Raw genomic sequence first — 20979 nt, forward strand, 5'->3', positions numbered from 1 at the left:
ATACAAAAAAAATGCATTGACGAAGGTGAATAGTGGAAATAGAAAGAATTTTAATTGTGGAGCGAAGTGAGTAACTTTTTACGATTGCAATATACTTTTTTCATCTGAAGTGTTGTAACGTTTTTTTACAGTTTTTTCACCATATACCCATGATAAAAAAAAATTGCACCGTATACCCTCGCAAGTTTCCAACTTCACCATATACCCTCCAGTTTTCAAACATACATCAAACTACCCTTTTTAACTAATGGTGTTAAAACTTCCGTTAGTCATTAACCCTTGGGCACACACAGAGAGAGTTAGGCTCGGACAATAATGTAGCTAAGCCTTTACTTATTAGCACCTTATATCTCAAAGTTCATTTGATCATTACTCTTATGCTTATAACTTTGTAATTTATTGAATGGCATATATATAGTTGCAAGAATCCTCGTTTTTTGAACTCTATAGCCTCGCACAAGACATGTACAACATGATTAGTGCACGCATCTAACATGGAATCAGTTGATCACGCACTGGCAAGGCATTATGCACATATGTCTAATATTGACATACATAATTGGGACTTATTTCTCTTAAAATTACATCCTAAAGTCTCGTAAAAATTATATCCCAAAGTAAAATTCAAGATCAAATACATGCATTGCATAGCTTAGAACAACATTATTACATTCATATTGCATGCTTAGAAACAAACCTAAAGTCGGTGTAAGATAAGGTGAGCTCCATTTTGAGGCTGGAGAGCTATAAGACTAGTAGGAGCATGGGTATATGATGGTGAGAGCTCAAAAGCAAAACGTTGCAATATCATAGACAATGCAAGCTTAGCCTCAATTAGTGCAAAGTTTTGCCCAATGCAAATTCTTGGCCCCCAACCAAAGGGAAAGTATGAGTTACTCCCCTTAGTTGCTTTTGCGATCCCTTCAGAAAATCTCTCCGGATTAAATTCTTTGGCATCACTACCCCAAACTTTGGGATCCAAATGAGCATGGAGTATTGACACTGAAACTACCACCCCAGGTGGTATACTCAAATTACCTAACTTTGTTTCACAATCATATATCCTTCTCGAGGTTGCAACAATGGAAGGATACAATCTTAGCACCTCAAATATTATCATTGTCACCTAATAGGAAGCACAAACAAAAAATTAGCATTAATTCAGTATCAATTATTGTACAATATGTAATTGTAGGAATACAATCAATCTTATGGATTGAAGAATATATAATGGCACTTCTATAGTTGATCACTCATGCTTTAAAAAACATGTATATGGCTAATAACGAATTGAAATTTACTTTTTCAAACATATATGTAATTTTATATTCTTCTCTTTTACATTATCAATTTTATAGATAATGAGTTAAATATTTCTACGGTGATTTTAGGAAAAATACATAAAATCTGAATTTGTATAAAACAAAAAAAAATTCTCGTGTAATTTGCACAGGTCTTATAATTAAACCTAGTGTATATAATAAACTTTAAGATTTGTGGAAGCTCCGAACCCTCTATCTTAATATATCAAAAACATATCTAGGTTTTTCATCCGTTTCCAGATAATTGAGACAATTTTACTTCTCATTATTCATAACCTAACTTTGACTATACTATTTTAATAATTTATACTCCCTCCCTCCATCTCATAATATAGTGCTTGCATTCCTTTTTAGATGTCCCAAAATGTTGTACCTATTTCTTTTTTTATTAATTTGTTTGGACTAAATTATCCTTCATTTTTACAAATATAGAACTTTTCAAAATACCTCTACCTTCCTTTTAAAATATGTGCCCCTATTTATTGTTTTACACTATTTCAAGGAACATTTATTGCTCTTTCATATTATTTTAAAGGAAAAAGAAGAAAAAAAACTAGTTCCAAGACAAAAATACTCAATGAATATTTACTTAAATAGGGGCACATATGTTTTTGTGAAATCCTAAAACTACTTTCATTTTCCTTAATTCTTGTGAAAAATGAGAAGTGAGCCCTATATTATGGGACGGAGGGAGTAGTATACAAATCAAATATTAACAAGTCAAATTTTATGTTACGGCAAATAAGAAAGTCAAAGTGTTGCAAGTATTTGGAAACAGCAAAATGTGTTTTAGCCTATGCTGAAAGAAAAAAATGAAAAGTACTTATTAAAGAGAGAGCTTACTATCTTCAGACGATTATTTAACCCATCAAAGTCTGGTTGGTTGTTTCCAAAGGTTGCAAGAACTTCTTCTCGTGCTCGTGTTTGCCAATCTTGGTGTTTACTCAACAGAATCATCGTCCATGTTAGCAACACTGAGGTGGTCTCTTGCCCAGCAAGATAGAACAATTTGCACTCGTCAATTATCTCTTGAGAGCTCATTGCAAGATGTTGCTTGTTACTACCAATTTTGCTTTGTTGTATCTCTTTATAGTTTGAATCCAACATTATCCCCAATAAGTCTTCCTTGACAGCTTCTCCTGCCTCCATTGCCTTCCTCCTTTTATCAATTTCTGTCTTAATTATACTTTGTATATCCCTGTTTATATTATTCATTCTCCTCTTTCCCTTTGTTGGTAAATATCTAACACAAATCACGTATACAAAATCATCATCATGTGAGCTTGATACTAATAGTGTAAATGGATTGAATTACAGAACAAAAACACAAATTGTAAGTAGAAAAATCTTATGTAAGACCACCTTAAAATATAGTTATGTAAGATCGCATGTTTTAATTAGGGGTGAGCACAACCGGGTACTCGGTCAAAATTTCGAGAATTAGACCCGGACTCAGTCAAAATCGGTTCCTAATATTTAGAACCGGAATTGGTTGGACCAGGTCCTCAATTTCTGGAGTTAGTCTTGGAACCAGTTGGGACCGGTTCCAATATTGGGTACCCGGTTCTCTGAAAGTATGATGTAATTTCAATTTTGAGTGGAGGTGACTTTCTAGAACTGGTCTTAGAGTCGTTAGGAACTGATTTTAATATTGGGTATCCATTACCCAATGGCATTCAAAAACTAAATTGTTTTATTATACGTTAAGCTTGATAAAGACTAAAATAAGAATCATAGCATATATGTATTAGTATCCCTTGATATAATCTCATCCAAACTTCTATTGACGAGCTAATAAGTTTTAAGACTAAATTATTCATCATACGTAAAAAAAAAAAATATCTACCACGTACTTAGTTCGAGACCTGATTTCATCAAGTATATATATCTAGATTTACCAGGTATTCAGTGCGTACCGGGTCCAAAATTTTACTACCCATTATTGGAACCACTTGCAACCGGGACCTCAGATTTGGACCTAGACCCGATCCCAGCAGGATCAGTTCCAATTTCGGACCCACCATGTCCAACCGCAACTGGGTCTGGAACCGGTCGATATCCAATTTTTCTGCTCACCCCTAGTCTTTATAAGGTCACTTTTAAAGTTAAATGAATCACATTTAAAATTAAAGTGGTCACTTACTGGTAATGAATTGATGTTTAAGTATTAATTAACATGTCACTTACTTCCATCCAGGGATGTAAACAAATTTGAAAAGGCGTATAACAAGTTCTTTTTGCTCCGTGAGAAGTTCAAATAACTTTCTTCCATCTTCATAACTGCTACAAAATGCAGCTCGAGAAATAGCATCCGCGGTTAAAGTCGTAAGATGTGGCCAGACATCTACCTCTGAAGAACCTGTTTTAGATACTATTTCTTCCCACTTGTTGATTATTTCAGTAACGCTCTTCTCAAATGCTGGGAGCATAAGCTGCATACAGATGCATTGAAGTGGTCAAGTGGATCTATATAATAAGTATAATTTTTACTAACGCGTAAATGAAAAAAATAAAAAGCAGCGCTAACTATTTCGTTAACCTTCTTGTCACATTAGTTCCGATAACATGTCAAAGGATCAACTCAGCTACAAGTTTAAGTTGATATTGGAATCTCAAAATTGATCTTATATTCTATAAGAAGATATATAATGAAGACAACAAAAGGTCGTCCAAACTCCAATGAAATTAATTAACATACTTTATGAGACGAAGAGAATATATGAATACGATACCTTCAACTTCTGGACATGAAAAGCAGGGTTGACAAGCCTCTTGTGGTTGGCCCATTTCTCACCTTCATAACTTACAAGTCCAGGTGCAAGTAATTCAGTGAGGGGATTCATCTTCGGCTTCCGAAACTCGTTTATCCTATTGAAGACCTCCCTTATTAACTCGGGTTGTGTGATTAAAATCGTTGGCACAGGCCCCATCCATGTAAAACAATTTGATCCTGCAATAGTATGTTGCAAAATTACAAATATGGTCCTGTTTGACAAATATAATTTAGTGTTTAGCGGTTAGAGTTTAGAGTTTTCTGTTACAGTTTTAACTTTACAGCAGGATCACCAACATTAACCCTAATTAACCATAGTTATCTCCCTAACCACCAACATTCAACCACCACCACCTGACCCCTACCCTACCCCCACCAGCCACCCTCCCCCACCACCTTGCAGCCCTCACCCTGTAACCCTGACCCCTACCCCCAGTTACCCCCCCTCCCCATGCAGCCACCCAGGCCACCTTCCCCCACCCCCGCCCACGCAAACTTTCCACCCCACCACCCCCAACTCGCAGCCTCCCACTAAAGAAGATAGACATAAAATATGAAGAAATAGAAGTTAAATCCCCCTCAAAAAACAAAAAAAAAAAAAGAAGCTAAATAACCAATGAAATAATAATGAACTTAAAAATCACATAAAGATGATAAATTTAAATTACCAGATTTTGAGACAAGTTGATGGAGAAAGGGTTGAATTCGATGGTAGTAGTCATTAGTAAAAGAAATGGGTTTTTGCATGGCTTCACTTCTTAATCTTGAGTTTTCTTTCATGTCTCCTATCAACAATCTATATGAATTTCCAGTGAGACCTTGCTGTTTGAGACATCTCTCTATCTTCTTTGGTGTTAACCAAATTTGATTTACTAACTTACATAGCCATTTCACTATCACAACACATAGTGCAACAACAACTATTAAGCTCTTTTCCACCATGTTCAAATATTCTTTTGTGTTTTTAGTGTTTCAATATGAGCTCAGAGTATATACAACTACTAGTACAATTTGCAACATATATATATATATATATATATAAATGGATACAACATGGGCATTTAGCTTCATTTGGAATTGATCTTCAATATCAACGTATAACATTATAATATTCAATCTTTTTGTTGTACATTCCTTTTTTTTATTTAGTCCGTTTATTTATTTATTTTTCTGTTTTGGATATGATTTTTTTATCTTCAACATGGGCCTGTATAAAATGGGTCCCTTAATGAACAACCACTAGATAACGCCTAATAATTTCATGGGATCTTATAACATATATATAGTTACAACATTTTATGTGTTTTTCTCATATAACCTCCACATTTATGTACACTTATTCTTAAGGTGGTATTAAGCTTGTAAAATAACGAGACGATTAAGGTCATCCGTCATGTGTAGGGTGAACTGCACGAAACCTCCAAAATATAAGGATCCAATTTTATTAGTTGTCTGCCTAAATAAAAAAGAAAAAGAGAAAACCTAAATCTAATTATAGACTATTCCTTTTCAATTTTATTTAGTATAATGTTGGATCATGCAAATTTAAAGAGATTAATTTCTATTTGGTATTTTTTTTTTCTTTTCCTCCTATTCTCCAAAAAAATGAACCATTAATAGCTCTTCCTTCTCTTCCAATTCACCAAAAAATTTAATCTTTATGATTTATTTTAGCACATGGCCCCCTAATTTTATGAGATGACCCTCGTAAAATAGCTTTTAAAAGTTGACGATTTGATAACGAGGATATATAGCAACATTAAACGTCTGGGGTTATGCTATATGCATCCCTTAGGGTTGCATATAAGATATAAATACATTGCTTAAATTAAAAATTACTCCCTCCGTCCCATAATATAGTGCTCACTTCTCATTTTTCACAAGAATTAAGGAAAATGGAAGGAGTTATATATTTAAGTAATTGTTTATTTGGTATTTTTGTCTTGGAACTAGTTTTATTTCTTTTTTTTCCTTTAAAATAAAATGAAAGAGCAATAAATATTCCTTGGAATGGTGTAAAACAATAAATAGGGACACATATTTTAAAGGAAAGTAGGGGTATTTTGGAAAGTTTTATGTAGAAATGAAAGATAATTTAGTCCAAACAAATTGATAAAAAAGAAATAGGTACAACATTTTGGAACACCCAAAGAGGAATGCAAGCACTATATTATGGGACGAATGAAGTAGTTGTAAATTTATGACAAAAGTTTACATTAATCTATGTAATAAATGATCTATGTTAAATGATCTATGTTAATCTATGTAAGCATTAAATACATGTCTTAAAATGGAAATAGTTTATGAATTCGTGACAAAATTTTACATCATTTGAGGTAATCAATGATTGATTTAAAAAGTCTTATTTATATTTTCCCACGACTTTATGTCTTCTCGAACTTTGCATTTATATAAACCCTATGTAGTGGGAAGACAGTAGAGTATACAAGTTCAAAAAAAAAGTTTACAAAAGAAGAAACTCTAGCTAGTTATTAGCAGAAGAAAATGTGGGGTAGGGGGTCCATAAATAAGGATTCACATCCTCCCAAAATCATCAAAATTAACACATTGAAGGTTGTCTCGAGAAAGGATAATACGGACGTGGAGGTTATTTGATGATAACTTCATTTGCACACCTTTCATTAATTTTACCCCAATTTTCCGGAGGATCCACTTCCCCCTTTAATTATTTTCCCACTTTTTACTACTCCATCTGAATAGTTTACGCAAGTCAATATCCATCTAATTGTTCAATTTAAACACTTTTTATATCAAGTTCGAACAATCTATGCCACTTAGCTTGTTTTAAAAGAGAAAACAAATCCAAAAAAATCGAGTGACTCATGTCATTTTCTCATGCAAACACCCCAATTTTTGCTTTTCTTGGCTTATGAAATAAAACCGCGATACAAATGGAAATCATCAATGCATTTAATCTCATCCTCTAGCGTAATATATCTATTCAGGTACATCGGATCGACATCGAATCGGCAGTCCGTAACATAATTTAGGCTTAATCCAATGCCGATCCAATAATGTATCTAAAGAGATATATTATGTTAGAGGAAGAAATATATTACTTAGTGGTGTTTTGGCTATAAGGCGTACATAGTTGGTGGTGTTGAGTGAACCTGCACTATGATTCAGAGTAGGGCTGGCAATCCATGACACGACACAAACCAAACCTGAAGTTATTGAACACGAACCCGGAACGAACACGAATGACACAAAGTTAATCCGATAAATTACATTTATCATATTATGCAACTACTCCACTTTTTATATCACTTTTGATACATTTGGAGGACCAACTCGAAATCAATACGAAACCAAACACAAACACGAACACGATAACACGAATTGTCAGCCCTAATTCAAAGTGTTGATACCAATTTTACTAAAAGATTTTAATTCTTCTATACACGTATAATTACTTGTAATCAAGGATAAGCATCATCTAATACTAGTAGAATTTATATGATGTGTTCATCATATAAAAGTCTGGAGGATCGGCATTCGCTCAAGCCATGCACGCTCGCACTATTTGATGAGCGATTATATCATAAACACCAACTTAATACCATTAAAGTTGCATAATACATGATCTAATACCTTTTTTTTTAGCGAAGATCTTATAATTTTTTTTTAGAGAAGATCTAATACTTTTACCTTTTTTTAAGAGAAATTTCATTAATTGAATGACAAACGACATCTACAATATATATTAAAGAAAAACAAGATACAATCAAACAAGGTCAAATCAAATTCGTATTCGAAGAAACTAAAATGAACAGATCGAGTAATCAAGCAGCTATTGATGAGAAAGTCTATCATTCTGACACTGTTTAGGAAAAGTATAAGAATAATGGCCTTGAATGTGTTTGTAAAATTGCGTCAAAGGGGTGTTCGGGAGCACCGCCCGATCGGGTCGGGTGAAGCCACCCGGTCGGGCCCGTGACGAAGTTTGGAACAGCTGTTTTGGTAAGACGCCCGATGGCGTCGGACCATATCGCCCGATCGGGCGAGCTCGCGAATTACGACTCGGGCGAGGCTCGCCCGACCGGGCGTGCAACAAAACTGGGAAGGAGAAAAATACCGCCCGATCGGGCGGATGTCGCCCGACCCGATCGGGCGGCTGCCCGGTAAACGCGGAAACGCGTTTTCTTTGACGGGAGTATAAATAGGTTATTTATACCTAGTTTTTAGACTACTAAAAACACTCTATTCTCTCTGTAATATGTTCTCTTCTCATAATAAAATATTCTCTCTCCCTCTGCCGCGGATGTAGCCAAATTGGTGAACCATATAAATCTATTGTCTGATTTTATTGCTTTTGAGTTCATTATTTGTTTCTCTCTCACATCCGTTATAACAAAAAGCATTACTGATCGAGTTATATGCATGTTTATCACATCCGATATTCCAATACCTTCATGTTAAATTTCGAACTTCATGGCAACTCCTAACTGATGAATAAGGGGTAGGGGAGGCTATGGTTTTAAAGAGAAAAGAGAGAAGGGTAGGGGACGCTAGGCTTTTAGAGAGACGAGAGAGAGAGTGTGGGGCTTTCTGATAATAACCTAATATTTTTTATTAAGTAAGGAGAATTTCCCCTTGCAAGGGATGAGAATCGAATCCCTATTACAGAGGTAGAAGAAGGACCTTACAATCACTAAGCCAACTTTGATCCTCGATACTTTTACTTAAAGCTATATACGACACTATCTTTTCTTGACGTGCGTACCTAGATTCATCATCATGTGTAAGAGCTCATGACAGTAAACAACGGCGTTCACGAAACATGCAACAGTGAGTGACCGGTACAATGACCACCGCCTTCTCCACGAGGTGCCCGGGCATGTAGTTTGTAGTTGCATAGGCATATACTTCAACGGTGTGGAAACCATTTTAAATTATTGTGTACTATTAAGATCAAATTTATGATTTGTATGTCATCGTTACTTTTGGTCTACGCTATCAATGTATAAGAGTACTATATACTATTTATTTTTTCAAGGAATCCATAGAAGTACTATATGTTTTTATTTTTAATTTTGACAATGGGTAAACAACACATGCATACAAGAAAAGCTAAGTGATAAGAGACAGTCAATTGTAAACAAGTTCTAGCACAGATTTGAGCTACTTCATGAGCTCGTTAAACTTGTTGGCGATTTACTTTTAACACAAAACACTTAAACAGAAGAGGCTAAACATTTGATATGTTGGAGTGTTCGGTAAATTAATGTAGGAGTTGTCATGTAGGTTTTTAGACAAGTACTATATTGATGTGCACTTTTAATCACTATTTTTTATAGTTTCAGAAAGGAGAGTAAATTTGAAAGAATTTAAGAAAAGAGAGCAAGGATAAGAGATTAATTAATTTAATAATCCAAATTTATATTTGTATAAATATATTAAAAGCATTCATATATCAAAAAAAAAAAATGATGCCACGTGGCATTCTGTTTCAAGCTTCTAATACACGTGTTTATAATATCATTTAAAAATATTAACAATATATATAGTTACTAGGATTCGAACACATGTGACCATTAAAATAAAATGTGAGTGTGTAACCAGTAATCCAATAAAATTTTAATGCTTAATGTTTCAAAGTAAAACATAATAAAGTCTTATAATTATATGTAATTATCAAGACATAGATCGATGAACTTTTTTATCTCTACCACTTATCATGTCATAACGTTCATTTTACAATTTTACACTAGACAAAATATTAAGAAAATCTAATAAAATCAAGTATGAGTTTATGATAATAATATATTTGATAATTGTATTTGACCCGCAGCATCGCCCGGGCCAAAATACTAGTCTATACAAATATATTAAAAGGCGTGTGAAAGAAAGCCTATGTGTCACGTGGCACTCTCCTCAAATTAAATTTCTAATGCAAATGTTTGTTTATCCATACTCCTCACTTAAATGTGTAAGTGCAAGGTATCGAACATGTGACCTTTAAAATGAAAAGTAAGAGTTTAACCATCAATACACTATGACTTTGTTTGCTAATGTTTCAGATCAAGTCTTATAATAATTATAATTAACTAAAAAGACTTAAACAAGTTTATATATATATAAATATATATATATAAATATATAAATAAATAAATAAATATATATATATATATATATATATAACACTCGATCTTATTATGTAACTTACAAGAGAATATTGATGTCATATTCTCTTACCGCATTTCCTTTTAAGGTATTGTTTTCAAACTCAAACGTTATAATTTTTTTCCTGATCGCGTTGTGACGTGAATTTTTCAATTTATTAATGGACAAAAAAAATATGAAAAGTAGCAAAATAAATTATGAAATTTAAAAATAATAACATATTTGTTTATTGTAACTAACCCGGGACATCGCCCGGGCAAAAAAAAACTAGTAAATATATTAAAAGGCGTTAAACAATTTTAGTTCATGTAATCCATGTACAATAAACAAATTAGAAATTGCATAGTATAGGTTTTGATACCGTGACCTCAAATTCATATACTAAAGTTTTAACCACTAGACCAAGTTGTATCTAGTGTTATCATTTTAAAGTACAATAAAACCAAGCTTGCTTGGTGGAGGTGGTGGAGAACTCACCTTGTGACTTGAAGCTCACAAGTTTGAACCCCACTACCTACTTATGCTTGGGGGTAGGGATTCCCTCATATCCCCCTCTACTCTCAAGCGTTAACCTGTGTAGTTGGGCTAGCTGACCTAAGCGAGGTGCTGGTCTAATATCATCCTTCTTCTTACCCGAGTCCCCAGTGGGGGCCCAAAAAAAAGAAAATAAAAAAAATAAAGTACAATAATAATAAATGAAATTTGTTCTTACCCAAGACATAGCTTGAATCTAATAACTAGTTAAAAAATAAAAATTTGAGCAATGAAAAAAAAAGTACGAAATACTTGTGCTCATAAAAAACAACTTTTGTTGATTGAAATTGATATTTGTTGAATAAAATTGTACCACTTCCTAGTAATTTTGCTTATGCATTTTTTTGATAATTTATATCACATTTATCCCAAATTAATGGGACATATATTTGACTTAAATGGTTGAAACAAGTTTGTTTGTTTTGGAAAAAAAAACTTGTTTCAAGGTTTAACTCATTTACCCATTTATTATTGTTTTATTATCACAATTCTTATTATAGAAATGACTACTTCCTCCGTAAGATAAATAATGTTACACTTTAAAAAAACACATTTTTCTAGACAATTTTTTAAAGGAGAGAGATAGAGAAAAGGAAAAAAAAGAGACCCAAGTGATAGAAGAGAGATTGTTTCCCAAAAATGAAATATAACATCTATTTATTACAACCATATTTAGAAAGTGTAACATCTATTTTGTTACGTATGAACTATGAAGTATATATTATATCTTCTCTCAAGAACGAGCACATGTAACAACTTTGACCCTATTCTTTTTAACTTGTTCTTGCTTATATGAATTAACTTAAACTTATTAGACCTTATTAGTCTCCATTCGACCTTATCTAAAACTTACTTTTTCTTATAAGAACTAAAAATAAGTTGAATGAAACATGACTTTTGTCGAACGGTAGGACAAGAAAATAAGAAATGGGAAATACTCCTTCTGTTTTTTTTTATCTTTCTCACTTTTCTGTGCACATCTCCCAATGCACATTTTTGAACTTAAATATTTTTTATTATATAATAGTAAAAATTATACCGATTGAATATTAATAATGTACTAATTGAGATGAATCAAACAAGATCCCACATGACTATATTTTTTCTTATAAATTGAAAAAAATTAATAAAATTCTCTCTAAGTATGAATAGTGTCAAGATTCTAAGTGAGAACAATAAAAAAACAGAAGGAGTACATGCACGAAAATCGAAAATGTGATGGCAATACGAATCTTCGACAAAAGTAAGCTTTGTTAACTTCTCAAACACCTCTAATTATTTCAAGAACTTCTTCCTACTATGATCAATTAATACCTCTCACAAAAATATAAAATATTACATATAGGAAGAACAAAAGGAAACGGAGAAAGTAACTCTCTTTTTCCATTACAGTGTCTTAATAGTGACTCTCATTCCCTAAAGAAGATGCAATAAATACGAGATCCAAGATGTTGCACCTCAAGACCAGCATCCTTACAACCTCCGAAGAAGAGGGCTTCATCGTCTTTTCCAATTCTTCGTGCCCAACTCATTAGAAAAGCTGGACAAGGCAACCCTGATTTTTTCAAAAGAATTTTGATGAATGTTATATTCGATAAAACATATGTAAATATTACAAACGAAAAAGGAAACAAATTTACCATCATCTTGCTCATTAAGAGATGACATCTTCATAGTCCGATTCGGCTGGTTAGCCTTTAGGAGAAAGGATAATGTCTTTATCAAGTTCTGATATTGTTTCACATCTACAAAAAAAAAAAAAAAAAAAAAAAAAAAAAAAAGGCGTTAGGCCCTCTTCTTTTTTAGCTTAGTTTCAGCACATTTCAGAGTCGTTAAATTCAGCTTCATTACGTTAAGTTCATTTCAACACTTTCTATTTCAGCATATTTTAGTTCCGTTAAATTCAGTTTCAATATGTTGAGTTCATTTCGACAGTTTTACTCACGCAATTTCAAATTTTTGTTCAGCTCCATTATTTATTTTTTTATTTTTATTTTTTTTTGATTGGGAAATTAAGTCAGCGCAAGGGCTAATCCCTACCAAGGCTACTAGCCTTGTAGGAACTACCAGCACATTGGCTAGTAAAGCATGCAAAGCATGCTAAGGAAATACCCCAACATAATGGGGGGGTAAGGATCGAACCCCTGACCTCAAGGATCAGAGGGTAGTGCTCTACCACATGAGCTAGCTCCTCATCCTTTTGTTCAGCTCCATTATGTTCATTTCATATCAGAAAATCTCAAACTTGTAAGGAACTACTTCATAGTTTACTCGATAAACAACTCTACGTTGAGGTATATTAAGGGTAAACTAAGTAATGCATCGTACTATATTCGCTAGAGAACAGTTCTTTGAATAAACGGACTCTTGTTTTTATTGTACAATGTCACCAGAATGATTCATCTACTATGTCGTCGGACACACCTAACCTATATTCGAATAGGTTGAATGAAAATTTGACAAAATAAATCCCATATTCAACTCAAAGATGGATATTTTTGTTTTTAAAATAATTAACTAATCGTTTGATTGAGCTTAAGAATTCATCATAAATTAGGAAGTGCGAAATTTTATTGGTTGATTATATAAAGTTCTTATCTAGGAGGACCAAATAGTAACTCCCTCCATTCTTTTGAAAATAAGTGTCATAATCCACGTTCTAACCAACCAAACAACTCCATATATTCTTTCACGATCTTGAAAATTCTACTTCTCATATTAACCAAACAAGCACTAAGTTTGAAATAATCTTGCCAAATAGGTCCCCGATAACTTGCAACCAGTATTATACTATTATAGCTAAATCAAAAAACAACTTTCATTCCCTATCTCTCGTTCTCCTACTCTTCCTCCATCTTCGCCTCCACCCTAACTCAGCAACGCCACCCCTCACACATCACCGTTACTATCAAAACCTGCAAGCTGCAGCAATCAACACTGCCCAAACTTTGCACCTCATACCCCCTTGGCCCCTCGGCCCATTAATCGGTCCCTGATGCCATGCAACCTTACCTCCCCCTTCTTATAGCAAATACACCGTTAATAGCGCGTCCCTCAACAATAAGTCATGACATTTTCCTTTCACTAACCACCCAAAATGATACTACTAGGTGGTTCGACATATGTTCGTCGATCAAAATTCAAATATAACCCTTTTTTGTGGTGCTAACAGGTCACCACAGTAAATACAGCAGTTTGATACAACCCTTAATTATATAAAAAAAATGATGCATCAAATCTTTTCCACATGAATACATGATCCTTACTGAGTTCTGACAAGGTATATGAGACAAACTTCATATATAGTAACTGACTTGATTTAAATCTGCATCTTGATTGGTTTTTAGTTTTTACGCTGAATAATTGACAAATTTGTTGGCCATTTGCTTAAAATAGTTAAGCAGACCAGAAAATCATGTGAAATCTGTATCTTTGACAAAAAGAGTTGTGGTGCATACACGCTTGACCTTCAGTGTTAGATGCAAATATGCAATAATTTATAGACTTAAAGATTTTGTCAGAATAAAAAAAGTGGCAGAAGTATGTGAAATATATCACGCTACTCCAAGTTTCAAGGCTGTGCCTTAACAATGCTGGGAACGTCAATCATACGGGGGGATTCATTATGGTATCAGCTACAAGATGAAATCTCTATTAAAATGACTTGTGATTTGTCATCTATATACTCAGAAGATATTCCATAGGGAAATAAGTCAAGCACAAAAAAACTGATTTGCCAGAATAACACCATATGAACTGCATACAGAATAAACGGGTAATTTTTAAATATTTTTTTTGACCCATTTATATACATGGGTCAACTCGAATTTAATTATATCATAATTGGGTCGGATTAGTGTTGGTATTTCAACCCTCAAATGGCCAAATGACAACTTTAGCCATTTAACACTAATGGGTATCAAATTACCCTTTAAACACAATAATGTTAGGGTTTCTTCTATGATTTAAAAATCTATGTCGTACCCAACTATTTAAAAGTTCTAAATAATACCCTTGAACTTTGAAATGTCTCTAATAAACCCTCGTCGTTAACTTAACATTAGTATTTTCATTAGTTATGTAATAACTATCAATTAATGTAATTACAATAAACACAGAATTATCCACATAGAAGATAAAAACCCTCTAGATGGATTATGTTTCTTCATCAGATAACTCAACAATTTGAAAGGCTCGGGGTTACACTAGAAAAAAAAAATCCAAAACTTAATATACTAGCTCAACACAACACCATCTCTAAGTACCCACACTCCCAATCTCAAACCCAGAAAAACGCAGATGCTTGTGACTTGTGATAGGTGATAATCAGCGTAAAACTTGGTAATGTTCCATCCATGAGCAAGAGCCGTTATAATACTATCATGGGAGTAATCCCTACTAAATGACGTGCTGCAATTCCTAGACCGGGTGTATGCAAGGGTTACTAAGTCGTCATCCCTACACCCTCGCCTTAGTATGGTGTCACATGAGGAAGGGCTTCTATGTCTAAGTTATAGGCAAGGGAGGCTTTGGAAGAACACTGGGACTAATCAAACTGCGTCTAGAATCTTGGAAAGTTCGTAGAGTTGGTAATGTGACACAGAAGAAATGTACATTATGTGCTTTCAAGAGACCAAGTGGACAGGAGAAAGAGTTAAAATCATAAAGCCTCGAGACTATAAAGTGTGGTATTCAGGATATGATAAGAGTTAAAACAGAGTTGGCATTCGTATGATTGATAAGAAATTGTGCATAATGTTAGTGCTTACGTGCCTCAAATCACTGTAAAAGAAACTCTTAAATGTGGAGGATTTAGATGAGGTGTTTAAGCTATCCCTTATAAAAGCAATTTATTGGTGGAAAGCTAAATGGACATGTGAGGGTAAGTCGCAATGACTTTAAAAGTATTCATGTGTATTTGGGATATGAAACAAGGAATGAAGAAAGAGAGAGCTATTTAGATTTTGCACGGTCATATGACCTGATCTTGGCTAACACATTTAAAAGTGGGATACACCCTAACAAGGCGTAAAAATATGCATAGTTGCTTTAACTGTTAAGGTATCTCAGAGGAGAGCACGGCTAATTAACATAGACTTCTACGGTCGTTTGGTTAGTGATCATAAATAGTGGTAATGGTAATAAATTTTAGTGTAAATTTGTAAGGAAGTTATCAGGTCAATGACCAATTAATCATGGGAATGAAAGTTTATCACAAAACATGGTTTCCCTAAATAAATTTCCACTACCACCCAATACCACCTTCCCAAGTGGTAATGGATAGTAATGAGATTTTAGGAAGAAAATGGATATCTCGAGATGAAGTAGCATTACCTATACATTGGATTTCTTGTAAAAATTTACACTATAATGCATTACCATTCCCACCATTTATGGCCTCTTACCAAAAGGGCCACTAATGCTAGATGTTCATATCAAGGAACTTATAAGAAGAAATACATGTCCAAGTTAGCCAAGAACACGATAGTGGAGTCTAGCAGAAGGTAATATTAATTTTAAATACCGACTGAACTGAACAATGAGTGGTACAAGAAGCTGATAGCCCTCAGAGAGAACCCGATACAACTTAGATAAAGATGAAAAACAGTTGATTCAAATGATGAAGAACCCAAATCAAACCAAATTGGGAGGCCAAAGATGACTTTGATAAAGGGGTTAAAAAAACGATATGAAGAAATTAGATTCATGCATGGAGCAAGCGACAGAGGCAAATGATCCATGTGGATACCAGAGATAAAATCAACCCTGTCTCATTGAGATAAAAAAACCAACACTGTTGTTGTAATCATCAGTTCCACATGAATTGATAAAATAGTATAACAAGATTGGACGTAAGAAAGAAAATTATTGTACAATTAGTAGGTTGGGTTGGTATCAAGCCTTTTGGTCTGTATTATTACATGGTTTAAGTTAGTGTTCAAGGTTTTCAACATGTTTCCTATCTGACACAACACAGCCCATTTGAAAGCTCTAGGAATAGGTATTTGTTTTGTCTCTACCTACCATGAGTGCATGGCATGAAGTAACCAAGGTCAGCTTTCTAGTAAACATGCGAGATTAATGTCACATCTAGATCACATCGAGTCTCAACGAAGTCACTAGAAAATCTTATGGACATTATCTCGGTGCCAAATGGCTCGATTGTGAGAGTTGCGCGTGCACAGAGACTCTTGTTCTCAACTTACAGATAGTAGGTGTTAAGCTCTTCGCCTCCCATAAATGCATGCATCTAGCCGGTATGATGTACTGAGTTTCCAATGAGACTGCAAGCTTGACAACACATCTAGAGGGTCATGTCCAATCTTAATGAGATAGGAAAACCTCATGGTCTCTAGGACGTTATGTAAAATCCAATGGGCTTAACCTTAAATATAATCATATCAGGCCACTAATTGACACTGTTTTGTCCTTAAAATATGGCACAGGCACACAACAATTGATGTAATTTACTTATATAAACTCAAAAATTGCACACTTACATAGCAAGATATCACTAGCAATTATCAGATCCCATTTTGGATTGACAGATGAAAAGGCATCTCCCCATGTATCTGAATATCAGAAAAGCAGCACCTTGTTACCAATTATCATTCAAAAGCTCGAGGATAAAACCACAGATATAAAACTGATCAAATATCAATTTGCTTGTGTGATACTTGAATATATTATATTCATCTCAGCTCTTTCCAAATGAATGGTAGCTTTAGATAGTCATTCCAATCATCAGATGACGATGACATACTTCAAGGTGATATAGTTATTCAGTTGGCCTGATTAAATTTCGAGCGTGATAAAACTTAAGAAATTCGTCTGAGGTCTCATTACTTTATTCACGACACAAAAACAGTTGTCTTTACTCTATAAGGCATCATTGACAACTAAATATTGAAATGAAAAAATGAAATTCATATGTAACTCACGCTTCATATGAGGTAGAGCAGGGGTGACTCCATTGATCTTGCAATTATAAGCTATATTATCCTCGATTTCTTGATCATCATAGTCAGACGTTGTGATATCAATTTGCCACAGTTTCTTCAAAAAGATAGCCAAAGCACCAGTCCCACTGCCATCGACGAATGGAACACAAATACACAATTAGCTCAATTTTAACCCATTAATGTGATGATTACAGGCAAAAGCAGCACATCAGCTTTACACATGGCAAATTTATTATTTTTCTCTACTAGAACACTCTCCTTGGTGGACAACCAGCAGACTCCAATCTAAACTCTTTCTATTGAAGTAGAAAGTAACTTCATCGAAAGAAGATAAAATCACGATTTACAAAAACAGCCAGCAGACGGACCAGTAATCATTCAGCAAAAATTAGTTAAACCAGATCTTGTACATTCTCCACCTATTCACCTTCTTCTACAAAAACACAAAGATAAGAGGAAGGTAAACCTCTAAGATAGGTACAGAGAGAAAAGCAAAAGGACGGCACAATTAAGAAGAAAAATGTTTCTGCAAATTTTGGGAACAAACAAGAGGGTATAATCCCCTATATTCACTCATCTTCATAATGATTGATTTACTTTAAAGCAGCACAAACCCAGTCCTAATAACAGATGTTTTTGTACAGTAGAAGCACTTCGGTCATAAATACAACTGCACATAAAGTTAAATATAAATTTTTTTAAGATCCTTTTTTTTGTAACAGCCAGTCACACATTTTCCACTAAGTTATTTCAGATCTAGGTCTCTATGGTGTAATGCCAGAAAAAGGCAGCAACTTCTCAAATAAAGTAAGAAACATAATATCTTTTGACTTTCTTGAAATCCTGGAAGCTTCAAAATACGAGCATGACTGTTGCCATAGCAATTGAACCGAAGTGAATTTTCCATCATCCATTAAGTGAAGTGAAATCAGAAAAACCCCATATGTGTTTACCCTTAGAATAACTTGTACATGAGTTCGCATTTTCAAAAGCTTGTTTATTTCTTATATATCCAATTTGCTTGCCTGAAACAACCAAAAGAAAGTATCTGTTTCAAGATAAAACAATAACTGAAACCTAAGATGGGAATCAAATACATGTACATGCAATTGAGGGAGCAACTAAGACCAGTAATAAATCATAAAAAAATAATGTTTATTATGTAAAAGATAAACACAAGATCAACATCTGACATCTCTACATTGAAGCTTACAACCCAACAGTACGACACGAACCTCACGTCTAACAATCTATTAGATGTACTAGAAGACATACTCAATATGGAACTGAAGCAATTTGGTGCAATCTAAGCATGTTCACTCGAGGCAATGAAATTCGGGATTTTAATACAGCTTAGCCCTTATAGACAGAGAAGTTTCAACTTGTACTCTATTCTCGGAAATTTAGACTTGGAGCCTCAGATCTTCTTCTCACTAAACTTAGATCCATGTGCAAAACTCAGATAACAAACAAAAATCTCCTGATATTCCAACATTATTTTCCTAAGATAAAGATTGACAGATTCCATCTACAATCAATCTCGTATTACAAATCAAGAGAATTTAAAACCAACATAGAGAACCCACAGATTTTAGGTCATGACGGGGCTAATGGATTTTGACCATCTTACCGAATGCCTTTTGCCTTTTAGCTTATTATGTGGTTAAACGAACCAAAAAAAAATTGGTGAATGGATTTTAAGTTGGTTAAGCTTTTCAGCTAAGCAACTTTTCCAGCCAAATTAATAAAGGTGGACATCTTTACATATTAACAGCTAACTGCCAAAACGTCTTTATAAACCATAAATCTGACAAATGACTAAAACAAGCAATGCAAAATAATAAATACAGCCAAGATAGGTCAAGTGAACCAGCCAACAAATGATTGGACAATAAAAGAATCAAAAGCAACCCATTCATCATGACAACCTATGTTGCCACTAAATAAAACTATGAACTAAAAAAAAAAAAAAAGCCAAAAGTCATAAAGTGCTCCAAGTCCTCTTCAATTAACAAGTTTTGTGCAGATGCCACCCGTTACAACTGGATTTTACAATGTAAAATTACTCATAAGCCAGAAATGATCAGTCTCCATGATTAGGACGTCTAGAAAAAAAGTGTACAGAGACACTAGTAAAAATGAAAACAATGAAGACTTGTAATCTTGTCTCTTATTAAACATATAATTGGGACCATTTTGAAGGCCATGGGACTCAAATGTTGGTGGGAAGCTTAACAACAAACTTAAAATTTCATATCATTCAAAGGATGACACAAGTCAGTAATCTAGGAGGTCAAGTAGAATCCACTTTATCGAAATTTTCTTTTCTTTAGTTCCAGTGACCCAAGATTAACATATTTAATATTAGACTGAATTACTTTTCAATCTATTATAGCTCCAATATACAGAATCTCTATAAATATGTCATCCATCCAATTAAAAAGTGAAAAAAGAATTTGTCAAACTTAGGTGAATCCACTACAAGTCCAGAAAAATGCAGTGGAGATTAAAGTTCCTCAAATTTATGACCTTAGTTCAAATCTCATCCAATTCTCTAGGAGTGATGGTTAGTTACTAAATATAAAAAACATAGCATTAATTTGGATAGAAAAGGATATTACATGCCTCCCCAATTCAACAATATGTCTCCCTTCTATCCAAGACCGGTGTTGAACCATCCATTCTGCAAAAGCAAATGCACCTGGCCAGAGCAAATTAGCATTCAGCTGGTGGAAGGAGAATTCCCGAATGACTAACTCCTGAAAGTCCCAAACACAAAACAAAAATAACTAAGTAAGACATCTAATGCAAATGAGTTCCTCTTAAATGCAAAATCCCTGAAAACAAAAACATTATTCAGCGGAGTATTGCTTATCAAATAAATGTTGATTAGTAAAATATTAATCTCTCTGTCTCAAAATGAATGCAAAAATTTGACCGGGCTCACTCACCAATGAAAAACATTGACCATTAGTATCTTACTCCCTCTGTTTTTTTTTTATCTTTCTCACTTAGAATCTTGGCACTATTCATACTTAGAGAGAATCTTCTAATTGTTTCATAATTTATAAGAAAAAACATAGTCATGTGGGGTCTTGTTTGATTCGTCTCAATTAGTACATTATTAATATTCAATTGTTATAATTTTTACTAATATATAATGAAAGATATTTAAGCTCAAAGAGGTGTATTGGGAGACGCGCATAGGAAAGTGAGAATGATAAAAAAAACAGAGGGAGTATAT

The 20979-nt window shown here is 33.9% G+C and overlaps 2 protein-coding genes across 4 annotated transcripts in view; both read right to left on the reverse strand.

Moving 5' to 3' along the window:
- LOC104892485 (protein N-terminal and lysine N-methyltransferase EFM7) overlaps positions 1 to 20979 on the reverse strand; it is a 60274-nt gene that overhangs the window by 36966 nt on the left and 2329 nt on the right. Inside the window, exons 3-7 of one of the 3 annotated variants that reach the window (XM_010678433.4) lie at positions 20361 to 20494; positions 17715 to 17860; positions 17274 to 17345; positions 12414 to 12518; positions 12007 to 12328 (exon numbers count right to left, since the gene is read on the reverse strand). In XM_010678433.4, coding sequence (XP_010676735.1) covers positions 12183 to 12328; positions 12414 to 12518; positions 17274 to 17345; positions 17715 to 17860; positions 20361 to 20494 — 603 coding nt within the window. In that variant the 3' untranslated portion in view covers positions 12007 to 12182. Of the gene's footprint in view, positions 1 to 12006; positions 12329 to 12413; positions 12519 to 16063; positions 17058 to 17273; positions 17346 to 17714; positions 17861 to 20360; positions 20495 to 20979 lie in introns of those variants that run through there. The other 2 variants (XM_048645056.2, XM_048645055.2) reach the window with 2 other exon arrangements.
- LOC104892483 (cytochrome P450 72A397) lies at positions 527 to 5112 on the reverse strand. Its single transcript, XM_010678431.3, has 5 exons — positions 4764 to 5112; positions 4055 to 4272; positions 3510 to 3754; positions 2166 to 2565; positions 527 to 1126 (listed from the first exon to the last, which is right to left on the reverse strand). The coding sequence occupies exons 1-5, from the start codon at positions 5035 to 5037 to the stop codon at positions 698 to 700; spliced, it is 1566 nt and encodes a 521-aa protein (XP_010676733.1). The 5' UTR covers positions 5038 to 5112; the 3' UTR covers positions 527 to 697.

Source organism: Beta vulgaris, chromosome 5 (assembly GCF_026745355.1).
Source record: "Beta vulgaris subsp. vulgaris cultivar EL10 chromosome 5, EL10.2, whole genome shotgun sequence".
NCBI lineage: Eukaryota > Viridiplantae > Streptophyta > Magnoliopsida > Caryophyllales > Amaranthaceae > Beta > Beta vulgaris.

Coding starts and splice junctions, on each gene's coding strand:
- LOC104892483 (XM_010678431.3), bottom strand. CDS start 5,037: ATGGTGGAAAAGAGCTTAATAGTTGTTGTTGCACTATGTGTTGTGATA. Junction 4,273..4,763: donor TCAACTTGTCTCAAAATCTG/GTAATTTAAATT, acceptor ATACTATTGCAG/GATCAAATTGTTTTACATGG. Junction 3,755..4,054: donor TTCATGTCCAGAAGTTGAAG/GTATCGTATTCA, acceptor ATCTGTATGCAG/CTTATGCTCCCAGCATTTGA.